This window comes from Oncorhynchus masou, chromosome 15 (genome assembly GCF_036934945.1).
Source record: "Oncorhynchus masou masou isolate Uvic2021 chromosome 15, UVic_Omas_1.1, whole genome shotgun sequence".
NCBI lineage: Eukaryota > Metazoa > Chordata > Actinopteri > Salmoniformes > Salmonidae > Oncorhynchus > Oncorhynchus masou.
In genome coordinates, this window is record NC_088226.1 from 46024542 (window position 1) to 46037201 (window position 12660).

Here is a 12660-nt window from a genome sequence, read left to right on the forward strand (position 1 = left end):
GTGAGCTGCTCTGACAGCTGAGTCTTAAAGTTAGTGAGGGAGTCTCCAGCTTCAGTGATTTTTGCAATTCGTTCCAGTCATTGGCAGCAGAGAACTGGAAGGAAAGGCAGCCAAAGGAGGAATAGGCTTTGGGGGTGACCAGTGAAATATACCTACTGGAGCGCGCTACGGGTGGGTGCTGCTATGGTGACCAGTGAGCTGAGATAAGGCGGGGCTTTACCTAGCAAAGACTTATTGATTACCTGGAGCCAGTGGGTTTGGCGACGAATATGAAGTGAGGGCCAGGCAACGAGAGCATACAGGTCGCAGTGGTGGGCAGTATATGGGGCTTTGGTGACGAAATGGATGGCACTGTGATAGACTGCATCCAATTTGCTGAGTAGAGTGTTGGAGGCTATTTTATAAATGACATCGCCAAAGTCAAGGATCGGTAGGATAGTCAGTTTTACAAGGGTATGTTTGGCAGCATGAGTGAAGGATGCTTTGTTGCAAAATAGGAAGCCGATTCTAGATTTAATTTTGGTTTGGAGATGCTTAATGTGAGTCTGGAAGAACAGTTTACAGTCTAACCAGACACCTGGATATTTGAAATTGTCCACATAAGTCAGAACCGTCCAGAGTAGTGATGCTGGACGGGCGGGCAGGTGCAGGCAGCGATCGGTTGAAGTACATGCATTTAGTTTTACTTGCATTTAAGAGCAGTTGGAGACCACGGAAGGAAAGTTGTCTGGAATTTAAGCTCATCTGAAGGTTAGATAACACAGTGTCCAAAGAAGGACCAGAAGTATACAGAATGGTGTCGTCTGCGCAGAGGTTGATCAGAAAATCACCAGCAGCGGGAGCGACATCATTGATGTATACAGAGAAAAGAGTCGAACAGAGAATTGAACCCTGTGGCACTCCCATAGAGACTGCCTGAGGTCCAGACAACAGGCCCTCCGATTTGACACACTGAACTTTCTCAGAGAAGTATTTGGTGGACCAGGTGAGGCAGTCATTTGAGAAACGAAGTCTGTTGAGTCTACCGATAAGAATGTGGTGATTGACAGAGTCGAAAGCATTGGCCAAGTCGATGAATACAGCTGCATATTATTGTCTTTTATCAATGGCGGTTATGATATAATTTAGGACCTTGAGCATGGCTGAGGTGCACCCATGACCAGCTCAGAAACCAGATTGCATAGTGGAGAAGATACAGTGGGATTCGAAATGGTCGGTGATCTGTTTGTTAACTTGGATTTCGAAGACCTTAGAAAGCCAGGGTAGGATATATATAGGTCTGAAAAAGTTTGGGTTTAGAGTGTCTCCCCCTTTGAAGAGGAGGATGACCACGGCAGCTTTCCAATCTTTGGGGATCTCAGATGATACAAAAGGTTGAACAGGCTAGTAATAGGGGTTGCAACAATTGCGGCGGATCATTTTAGAAATAGAGGGTCCAAATGATTTAGCCCAGCTGATTTGTATGGGTCCAGATTTTGCAACTCTTTCAGAACATCAGCTATCTGGATTTGGGTGAATGAGAAATGGGGAGGTTTGGACAAGTTGCTGTGGGGGGTGCAGGGCTTTTGACCGGGGTGGGGGTAGCCAGGTGGAAAACATGGCCAGCCGTAGAAAAATGCTTATTGAAATTCTCAATAATCGTAGATTTATCGGTGGTGACAGTGTTTCCTAGCCTCAGTGCAGTGGGCAGCTGGGAGGAGGTGCTCTTATTCTCCATGAACTTTACAGTGTCCCAGAACTTTTTGGAGTTTGTGCTACAGGATGCAAATTTCTGTTTGAAAAAGCTGGCCTTTGCTTTCCTAACTGACTGTCATGCCCTGGTCTTAGTATTCTGTGTTTTTGTTAGTATTTTGGTGAGACCAGGGTGTGACATGGGGATTTATGTGGTTTGTTTTGTCTGGGGTTGTGTGTAGTTATGGGATTGTGGTTAGAGTAGTACTCTAGGTAAGTCTATGGTTGCCTAGAGTGGTTCTCAATCAGAGGCAGGTGTTTATCGTTGTCTCTGATTGGGAACCATATTTCGGCAGCCATATTCTTTAGGTCTCTTGTGGGTGATTGTTCCTGTCTTTGTGGCACCAGACAGGACTGTTTCGTTTTTTTCATGTTTCTTGTTTTGTAGATTGTTGTATTTTCATCTTTATTAAAGATGTAAAAAATTAACCACGCTGCATTTTGGTCCGCCTCTCTTTCACCAGAAGAAAACCGTTACACTGACTGTGTGTATTGGTTCATGACTTCCCTGAAAAGTTGCATATCGCGGGGGCTATTCGATGCTAATGCAGTACGCCATAGGATGTTTTTGTGCTGGTCAAGGGCAGTCAGGTCTGAAGTGAACCAAGGGCTATATCTGTTCCTGGTTCTACATTTTTTGAACGGGGCATGCTTATTTAAGATGGTGAGGAAAGCACTTTTAAAGAATAACCAGGCATCCTCTACTGACGGAATGAGGTCAATATCCTTCCAGGATACCCGGGCCAGGTCGATTTAGAAAGGCCTGCTCGCTGAAGTGTTTTAGGGAGCGTTTGACAGTGATGAGGGGTGGTCGTTTGACCACAGACCCATTATGGACGCAGGAAATGAGGCAGTGATCCTGGTTGAAGACAGCAGAGGTGAATTTAGAGGCAGGTTGGTCAGGATGATATCTATGAGGGTGCCCGTGTTTACAGATTTAGAGTTGTACATGGTAGGTTCATTGATCATTTGTGTGAGATTAAGGGCATCTAGCTTAGATTGTAGGACGGCCGGGGTGTTAAGCATGTCCCAGTTTAGGTCACCTAACAGTATGAGCGCTGAAGATCGATGGGGGGCAATCAATTCACATATGGTGTCCAGGGCACAGCTGGGGGCAGAAGGTGGTCTATAACAAGCGGCAACGGTGAGAGACTTGTTTCTGGAAAGGTGGATTTTTAGAAGTAGAAGTTCAAATTGTTTGTGCACAGACCTGGGTAGTATGTCAGAGCTCTGCAGGCTATCTCTGCAGTAGATTGCAATGACGCCCCCTTTGGCAGTTCTATCTTGTCGGAAAATGTTATAGTTAGGGATGGAAATTTCACGATTTTTGGTGGCCTTCCTAAGCCAGGATTCAGACATGGCTAGGACATCCGGGTTGGCAGAGTGTGCTCAAGCAGTGAGTAAATATATTGATATCTAATACATACATTAAATTAGCTAACTCTACTCAACTTCAATTTTCAAAACAATTCTTACCTTGGTCAGTCACAATGCATGTTGGTGGCAAGCTAAAAATGAGGTAGGTAGCTAGCTGTGTTAGCAAGTTCGTTGCAATCGTATTCTTCTGTCACCCACCATGTGAAAAACATATTTTAATTCAATGTTATGAATGTATAATCAAATAAAATGCTATTATACATTAGAAAGCTTTTTGGAGGTGACATCTGCTCTTCTCCTTCTGAAGTCTATGCGACCATGGGAAAATTCCATTTAATTGTCAATCGCGCTATGAAGCGGACCTTCAGCATTACGGATTGAATAGACCCCTTACAGGCACTATCTCATCGCCAAACAACTATGACCAGTGAGCTGCTATCATCAACAAAAAGGACCTGGAGGGTGGAAGTTGGCCTAAGGTCTGTTTCAGTTTAGTGTCTGCTCTGTCAAGCAGGGGTGCTAACTATATGCGCTGGACAGCCAACTGTGTCATGTGTCTGGCCTGTGAGGAGAGGAGAGGAGGCGAGCAGGGCAGGGCAAGACTGGGCAAGGCATTGCCTGGGGAGAGGGAAGGGGAGCAGGCCAGGACCGGGCAAGTCCTGGGAGAGTGGGCACTAATTAGACTGTGTTAATTAGGGACTGTGAATGCTGGATAATCACGAGACTGTCATCACCACTGGGATTGTGCTTAATGAGGTCATTCATATGAACACACAAAGACACACACACGCACACACGTGCTCTGCACACACGCGCTCTTCAGCATGTCTGGGGGCTCTTATGTCTTATCTTTCTCCTTGTTGCTCTCTCTCCATGGCTCTCAGTGTCTCTTGATGGAGAGTCATGGTTTAGGCCCTAATCTAACTACACAGCCACAAACACTTAGTCTTGCACCAAGTTCCTGGTGTGCAGTGACTTTGAGAGTCTAAGGACAAGGCCAAACTTCCCCTCTCTTCTTTAAACAAGTCAAAAGCATATTTTTGGCTCAAGAGAAAACCTTTGTCTTTCTGGAGCCACTCTACTCCCCTGCAGAGTCTAGTATCTACAGTGGAACAACAGTGCCCTCTCATGTCTTACGTGTGTGCAACATGTACAGGAACTCCATTTTGAACATCCGTGCAGAACAGTAGAGACCCACTGAGATCAACACCCTGATGAGATTCTAACTCGAACCCTTTACGATGGTGGAGCATACTTTTAATTGACAGCTCTTACTTCACCCATAGGGAACATGCCTGTTTTTCCTTTCATGCACTATGAGGGGCACTGGTACTGTAAAGGATGATGGAAGAGTCATTTGCTGTAGTTGGGAGAGAGAGAGGGAAGAACATTACGGTGCAACATGTTTCTTGCTGTAAGAATAACTTCAACCAGAGTTCTTTGAGGACACAGAATACAGTATGAGCAAAATAGAGCAGGTTTTTCATGCTGAAAATTACAAGTGTATGAATTCATAACACATCTGCTTGCATTATACCAAGCAGTGCTTTCTAATTTTGCTGTCGGCTTGAGTCCTGAGACATTCTGTAATTACATGGCTGTAGTCTCTCTAAATAGGCCAAGGCTGGGGGAGGTTATGTGATATCCTGGCAACGACAGAATGGTATTGTTATTTGTCCTCGTGGTCAGTGAATCAGTCTTTCGAAATAGTGTGTCTTAGTAACTGGTTTGGTGTGTTCCATGCCTGACTGCCTGTATCTGTTTGGTCTCTAGACTCTCTGACAGGGACAAAGAACAACACTAAGGATACTCCAACAGCCACCCACATCATGAACAACCCAAAGCCACATTGGTAATGGGATTATTTGCCGCATAGGATGTCCTCCTCCCATCCCCAAATGGACCTGTTCATAGCTTACATTCATGGCCTACATTCATAGCCTACATTAATAGCTTACATTAATAGCCTACATTCATAGCCTACATTCAAAGCCTACATTCATAGCCTATATTCATAGCCTACATTCATAGCCTACATTCATAGCCTATATTCATAGCCTACATTCATATACTACAAAGTACACAGTATATTTATATCCTACATACTAGAACAACATGATCATAATAACTGACTAGAATTCAGCATGTTCTGCAGGAAAAATGACTGACAGTGGATGAGGGTAAGGACTGCAGGAAAAAATGACTGACAGTGGATGAGGGTAAGGACTGCAGGAAAAAATGACTGACAGTGGATGAGGGTAAGGACTGCAGGAAAAAATGACTGACAGTGGATGAGGGTAAGGAAGACAATATTTAAATTCGTCTTCATTTTCACAAGAAATTGATAGTAACCTTTTTTCTGATTTTATTTATTTTATCTTTAAAAAGGCACAATTTCTCTGGAAATAATTTAGTTTTTTATATTCTGTAACAAGAACAGCACAATTACATTATATATATTTGAGTCCAAGTGTTTTGGGTTTATCACCACGTTTTGCATACACAACACTAACACACTGTGTAATGCAAAATGAAAGATTAGACTGTATAATGATTTCGAATAGTGAAAAATAGTTACGCTCCACATTTCATTGATTACAGCCTAACAATTATCCTAAATATGGTATATGTTACTTTTGGATCTTGTGCGTACAGTAGATAATAAGCAACTTCATTAGGACTAACAGAAAAGGCATCTTTTCTCAAGTCAACCATTTGAAGTTACATAATATATTTTGCATCACTTTAAACCCCTTCTATTGTTCCAAATCCATCCAAACCACACATCTAGCTAATATCACAACAGCAAAAAAAAGAAACATGGACTGGAACGGATTACTTTACAAACTGTATGCTTAATAATTATTCTCAGCAATACCAATCTCTCGTGTTTTTTGTGGAGTTGAACAGTTCTGACTGAACTTTAGCACCATGTGTCTTACAAAAACAAAAAATCTACCAACAAAAAAGCAGGCTAAGTCTTACATTAAAATTACATTAAAATGTATTCATTATATTCTTTATAACCCAGAGTCTATCAAGGTTTGAGGTTAAAGAAAAAACCTAAACTACAACAGTCTCAGAAAATGATACTGTGCAGGTCTAAATGTCCTTAAAAAGTTACATTATGGTCAACCACACAATCATCCTGGTTTTGCATAGTGCACAGTTAAGAATCACTAAGATAATGGGCATAGATTAAACACATGCGCACGCACGCACACACACACACACACACACACACACACACACACACGCTGCTACAGCACCCTGAAAGGATTGTTCTGAAAGGACCAGCTGCCAGAGTCTCTGGATACTGTAATGGTAACATGGAACCTCTCTCCAGAACACTGTAAACCCTGGACCAATGTCCATATTGACACGGAGTCTAACTACTTAACATCAAGTCATCACAACTGACAAATAACGACAGGATCCAGTCCATTAAAGCTAAAGATCTGTCTTTGTTGCAAACATGAAATCGATGTGTAGAATGTTGTTTTCCTTTTGTAACTCAGTGGTCAGTTAGGGTTTACAGGCGACTGGTGGAGAGACGTCCGGGAGAGGGGCTTCTGCTGCGACTAAACCCCTGAGAAAGAGAGAAAGTCTGTCACACAGAGCATTTCTTGCACCTTTGGATTTGAGATGAAGTTACTCTCTTCCACTAATACAACATCTAGGAGTTGCTGTTTTGTTGTTGTACTTACCCCAAGGGCTCAGGGTATGCATGGATGTATTTTGGTGGCAAAAGAAAAGTCTTAACACTAAATCACACATGCACAGCTTTCATCTAGTGTGCTTTCCCAACCGCAACTTCCCTGAATATTTTCTTGCATCATAAAAACCCTGGACTGACACATATTTTCAAAGAGTTTCTTGATATTTGTGACATTATTTTAACGTGTTAGGTCTCCGTCGTCGTAGTAACTTACGAGAGTGCGTGTGGGGCTGCCAGCGCGAACAGGACTGCAGCTCCTGCTTCTGCTCCTCCACTGGAACAAAGCAGAGAAACACCACATGAGTCATTCTGCATGTTATATTGTGATCATGCAGTAATTGCACAAGCAAAGCCTATGATTCTACAGTAGGGACTGAAGGTGCATCAGTACCAGAGCTCCTCTCCTGGTGACTGCCTCTCCCTTCACTATGACACCATCCCCCTCCACCAGTGCTGGCCACACATGGTACGCCACCAGAGGAGCAGTAAACTCAGAGTCATAGCTACGACGATACCTGGTAAAGAGCGAGAGAGAGGGAGAGAGAGACAGACAGAAGAGGGGGGAGATGTATATACGGGACCAGGGTGACATCTAGTGGTAGGATTAGGAATTGTACATCTAACATATTTTTTTCCTGTAACTTCATGAAGTCAATGCATGCAGACTGACTTGTTGTCGCTGTAGAGTTCTCCACCGCTGGTGAAAGCCAGGTCCAGAGGAGGGTCCAGTGTCTGCATGGCGAAGGCCACTCTGCATGTCTCCCGGATGAAGCTGTTGATCAGGACAAAGTCCACCTCCGGGGGGAAGGAGATCCGTGGGTTTACATTCATGGCATTGATCACGTCCTGGGAGAGGGAAACACATCACAATACACTCTGACACACATCTCCTATTAACAAACACTCAATGAGCTCCAGTGCGTGAGACTCTTAAATTGTAATGTAAAGGTGACTGGAATCTACAGGTTTTTGTAACATGTCAGACATGTCAGTAAGAGAGAAAAGTGTAGGCCATACATTAACACTGGCCTGCACGTCGTAGAGGTCCAGGTTCCTGACGATATAGTCCACCACCGAGTCCTCCAGGGTCTCCGGCCCCAGGTGGGAGGGTGACAGGGTCTTCTTTACTCGCAGCTTGAATTGACGGTAGGCCAGCTTGGCTGCCTGGAAGGCCTCCTGACAAACATACACACCACACACACACACACACCACACACACACACACACACACACACACACACACACACACACACACACACACACACAACACAAAGGGATTAGAGATACTGTATGGTATAGGAGATTTACAGAGAAACCAGAACCTCAGATCTGACATGTCAAATTGGATGAAAACAAGGTCAGGTGGTTCCATGTGCTAAGATGATCATCTCCAATACATTGTGAATCCCAGCTAATCATCACAGGTTGTACTGTATGTAGTGTTATTCCATAATGTACAGGGTTTACAGATGTCATACCACAGTGGCAATGAAGATGATTCTCTGGACCATCTCCAGGTCGTCTATGTAGCGTCGGAGCAGACTCTGGGCCTCCAGGCGCTCCACAGCATACAAGTCACTGAAGCGGGACACCAGCCTGGCGTGGCGGGACGAATTGGTGAGCTGGGCCCGGGTGGGAGACTCACTCTTCAGAGGGCTGGAGGGGCGGCTCTGTCTGGGCAGGGGGCTGGGGGAACAACTCCTCACCAACCTGAGACGGATAGAAAGGAAGAGGGGAGGGATGGTTGACTTATGCCATGTTAATATGATATCTGAGTGAGTGACTAACAATATCAATGAGGGCCCCTGGAGGTCTCCTGGGCACGTACCCTGCGTGTCCGTCGGTAAGTCGGCCATGATTACTACATGTTTAGATAGCTGGCTAGACAAACTAGTCTAATAGTATTCTACTATTCTAACTCTCAACAGTAAGTGACTGAATTCCTAAAACAAATGTTGATATTTTTTGACCAAGGTCTGACCCTCTGTGTCCTCAGTTGAAGCTACGGCCCTGTGTGTGTGTATGTATGTGTGCGTCTGTGTGTGTGTGTGTGCGCGTGTGTGTGTGTGTGTGCGTGTGTGTGTGCGCGTGTCCTGCTCACCTCTCCTGCAGCATGCTCTTCTCTGCTGTGAGGAAGGACACCTCATCCCTCAGCAGACGCACCTGTCTCTCATAGTCATCCAGAACATCCAGCTTCCTCTTATAGTTCTCCACCTGGTCACGGGCCGCACGCAACCTGACACACAGATGCACACCATAATAACCTCGGAAAATACACATCAATAAGCCAAAGAGGACAAATAATACTCAAATGAAACGTGTACAATGTTGTATTACAGTATTTATCCCTCACTCTGCTTTCAGCTGTAGTATCTCATCCTCGGTGGCCAGCAGAGTTGTGGCTGACATATTTTTTGTGTTGTCCAGTTGCAGATGAGCATCCGCCAGTCTGTAAACGCATTCAACATACCAGTAGGTGAATAAAACAGAGACCAGAAAGTTAGCCATACTAACGTAACCTGGGGCAGACTGATTTGTTTGGATAGAAATGAGTAGGTCTATTGTATAGATTAGTCATTTGTTGTATGTTTAGTGCAGACTTACTCCTGTTTGACAGAGTCCAGCTGTAGGTGAGTGGAGCACAGCTGAGTCTCCATCTTCTGCATGTCATTCTCATGGGAGGCAGACAGCTCTCTGATCTTCCTCTCCTTCTCCACGGACTCCTGCATGACAACACTCCTCATTTAACCTTGATTATCACTCTTATTTACACTATGTGACAGGACAGCATAATAGAATAGAATAACTTAATGAATGTACAGTAGCTAGAACCATAAATAACAGAACAGATTATTTCACCTGGATGAGGTTGAGGCTGGTGTCGTTGGTGACAGAGGAGGTTGCCATGGAGAAACAAGTCCCCAACCAAGGCAGCAGGCGTGATTTGAGCACATCCACTCCTGCATAGTGACCACCTGACTCAAAGGAGCAGGAGACATTATTAGAGAATGTCAAAAAGAGAGGGAAGTTGTGAGAAGCTTGGACACATACCCTCTCTAGCAGTGAAGTTGAGGATGGTGAAGAGCTGACCCTGTATCTTGGAGGTGAGCTCTACCAATTCACAGCACCTGTTCAGATTCTGATCACAGGAGATGACCTAGGAAGGTGTCAGACACTGTATGAGAATTATGTACCATCACAAAAGGGACATACATTTTAAAGATGTAATGTCATCTCAATTGTGGGGTCAACAATGTAGGACATTTAAAAAAACAAACATTCACATGGATCATTGATTAGTGAATATCTGTATTGATCATATTGAATTGAGGGATATACTATATGTGCTTTTAAAATAAATGATCTGTGACTTCCAGGCAAATGCACTGGTTGGTCTCGAGTATCTGTGTGATAATGCATGGGTTCTATCAGGACAAGCGGTTCAGGTTCACACCAAAATACTCAAGGGGGCGTGCTCGAGCCACTAGCTTTCAGAGTTAGCAATGGTTTCACGGTCGCCATGACGACTAGCGTCTATAGCAACCTAACTTCGCCAGAAAATCTATTTAATCGAAACAATTGAATTCCTTTAGCCCCTACAGTGTTTCAAAAACGTTCCAATCCATTGTCAATGTGATACATTGTAAAAAATAAAATAAAAAAATACACACCAAATAATGATTCCAAATATATTACACTATCTTGCCATGAGTGGCATAATCAAGTAGGCTAATCAAGTTATTTTAGATGGGTGGACAGAAATTCTATAGAGGAATCAAGTTCTCAAGGGAAGAACGCATTTGCTGAATCAAACAGTAATTCATTAAATATGCTATTGATTTCCACACCAATATCACATTTATTATAGCCAAGACTAATTTAGACAATAGCCTAAACTATCACATGGATCGAATGATTGCAATAATCATGTGTCGCCTATCTTTATTGTTGGTTAGGCCACTTTTCAGCGAACAGATTTAGGGCAGAAATAAATTATTGATGACTTACATGGTAGTCCTTGTACCAGGACTCAAGTTTGTCCTGTAGAACGCTGAAGGAAGATGTATTCACCAGCCTCCTTAGCGAGTCGGCCATGTCTGCTCCCTCCCTAATCTTGAAAGGTTCAAAACGCTTTGGACAACCGTGGGATTTAATCTGGGGCGAGAGCGCCCGTGACAGGCGCGCGCTCCTTTTTATACCCGCCTTAGAAATTCTTGCCCTTGACGTTTTGTCCACCTTCGTTACAACGGGTGCCAAGTACCATCTCAGTTGTGGCAACGCTTTTTACTCATATACAGATTCAGAATGTTTGCTAAAGCCACTTGCATTGTTTTCAGCAATAGTCTGGTTATTCTTGTGAGACATGTATAGACCGTACGCGTCTTCTGCCGGTTCTTCCTTTATGATGTAGGCGCACAAGTGAAGTAGGCTGTCTGTGCTGTAAACGAGACCATTGTAATGTCATACTGTTACACACACGTGGGCGTTGGGTGTCTCCTGCCACTAATGTCATATATGGAAGATGTGAAACACTGAGCTTTTTTTTCAGAGGCCCAGTCAATTTCGGATGACGTCAGTATTAGTTAGACAAATCGGTTATAGGCCAAGTGGTACGTTTGTGTTTTAAGGTAGGCCTACTGTAGTATGGTAATTTTGTAACCCAATCAAAATAAATGTTTTTTGGTTTGTTGCTGAATGTGTTCTGTGCTTGAAAAAAATGGTTTTGGTTAGTGTGACATCATCGTAGTGTGTGTGGTCAGGTTTCCTAGGTGGGGCGACCTGTTAAAACTCATGAAAAACCGGCATACATATGAAACCTTGCGCTAGAATGACAAAGGCATAATTCTGTCAATTATAATTAATTATAAACAATTTAGCTTGTTGTGTTAAAACAAACTGTTATTGGTAGTGTTTTAAAATATAATTATTCATGTAAACAGTTTTTATATTTTATGAAAACCAGGTTTATAGTATTGTCCCACTTCCCCTGATTTGTGTTTGATGAATCTTAAAAAAGGATCTTTAATTAATTCAAATATATTTCTGGCATTAGATATTATAAAATACATTGTAATTTGTTGTTTAAGTTGTTCATAGCATCTCTGAATCGTGTGTTATACACTATATAGCAAATAAACAGTGTAGGATGAGGGTGGAAGGAATTAGAGGGAAAATAACAAACAAGGGTAGGAAGGAAATAAAGGAAGCACAATGACAAGGAAGAAACATACTATAGAAAGAGGCTACATTAATTTTGAAAGGGGAATTTGGGGGATAGTAGTGTTCCAGGATCAAGTTAAAGCTGTGCAGACTCCCAAAAGCTTGGAATGTCCCCCAATTCATTTTCCAATGGCATGGGGAGGGTTTAGTAAATGTTTATTGTCACAAAATTGTGAAAACAGTGTGTTATCTACAAGCTTCTACAAATTCTACAGTCTTATTGATTGAAGTGGGACACGAATGTAGTTCTAAGGAGAATACAGTGTCCCAGTTCATTTACTAAAATGTCCCACTAACACTGAAAGCCACGCTTTAGCAAAAGTGTAGGTCTGGTAGTGTTTTAGGGGCTGTGGCATCCATACATTATCAAGTTGTGTCATCATCTCTGATAAAGCCTTTATTACTTGAAATAAACAACACTTAAGTAGGGATAAAGTGATGTTAATTGTCTGTGGACTAGTCTATTCGGAAGCCCTGCCTGGAAGAAAATATGAATGGACAGGCTTTATATGGACTTTCTTATTTTGGAATCGTGTTGCGTGCCTTTCCCATTGGCTGGTTTAGCCAGGAAGGAACCATCTGTGATTAACATGGACTGTAGCCTACAGTGATCC

General features: G+C 43.1%; 1 protein-coding gene across 1 annotated transcript; it reads right to left on the reverse strand.

The window, feature by feature from the left end:
* Positions 1–5448: 5448 nt before the first annotated feature.
* Positions 5449–11790, reverse strand: LOC135556317 (mitochondria-eating protein-like). The gene is made up of 12 exons (XM_064989413.1): positions 10835–11790; positions 9878–9983; positions 9686–9801; positions 9431–9549; positions 9180–9275; positions 8928–9062; positions 8305–8536; positions 7844–8002; positions 7497–7672; positions 7218–7341; positions 7041–7100; positions 5449–6697 (listed from the first exon to the last, which is right to left on the reverse strand). The coding sequence occupies exons 1-12, from the start codon at positions 10919–10921 to the stop codon at positions 6641–6643; spliced, it is 1467 nt and encodes a 488-aa protein (XP_064845485.1). The 5' UTR covers positions 10922–11790; the 3' UTR covers positions 5449–6640.
* Positions 11791–12660: the final 870 nt, after the last annotated feature.

Excerpts from the sequence above, each read along its gene's own strand:
- LOC135556317 (XM_064989413.1), bottom strand. The coding sequence starts at position 10,921 with ATGGCCGACTCGCTAAGGAGGCTGGTGAATACATCTTCCTTCAGCGTT. Across the intron at positions 9,276-9,430 it reads CTGGACTCTGTCAAACAGGA|ACTGGCGGATGCTCATCTGC; the intron begins GTAAGTCTGCAC and ends ATGCGTTTACAG. Across the intron at positions 7,342-7,496 it reads GAACTCTACAGCGACAACAA|GTATCGTCGTAGCTATGACT; the intron begins GTCAGTCTGCAT and ends GCTCTTTACCAG.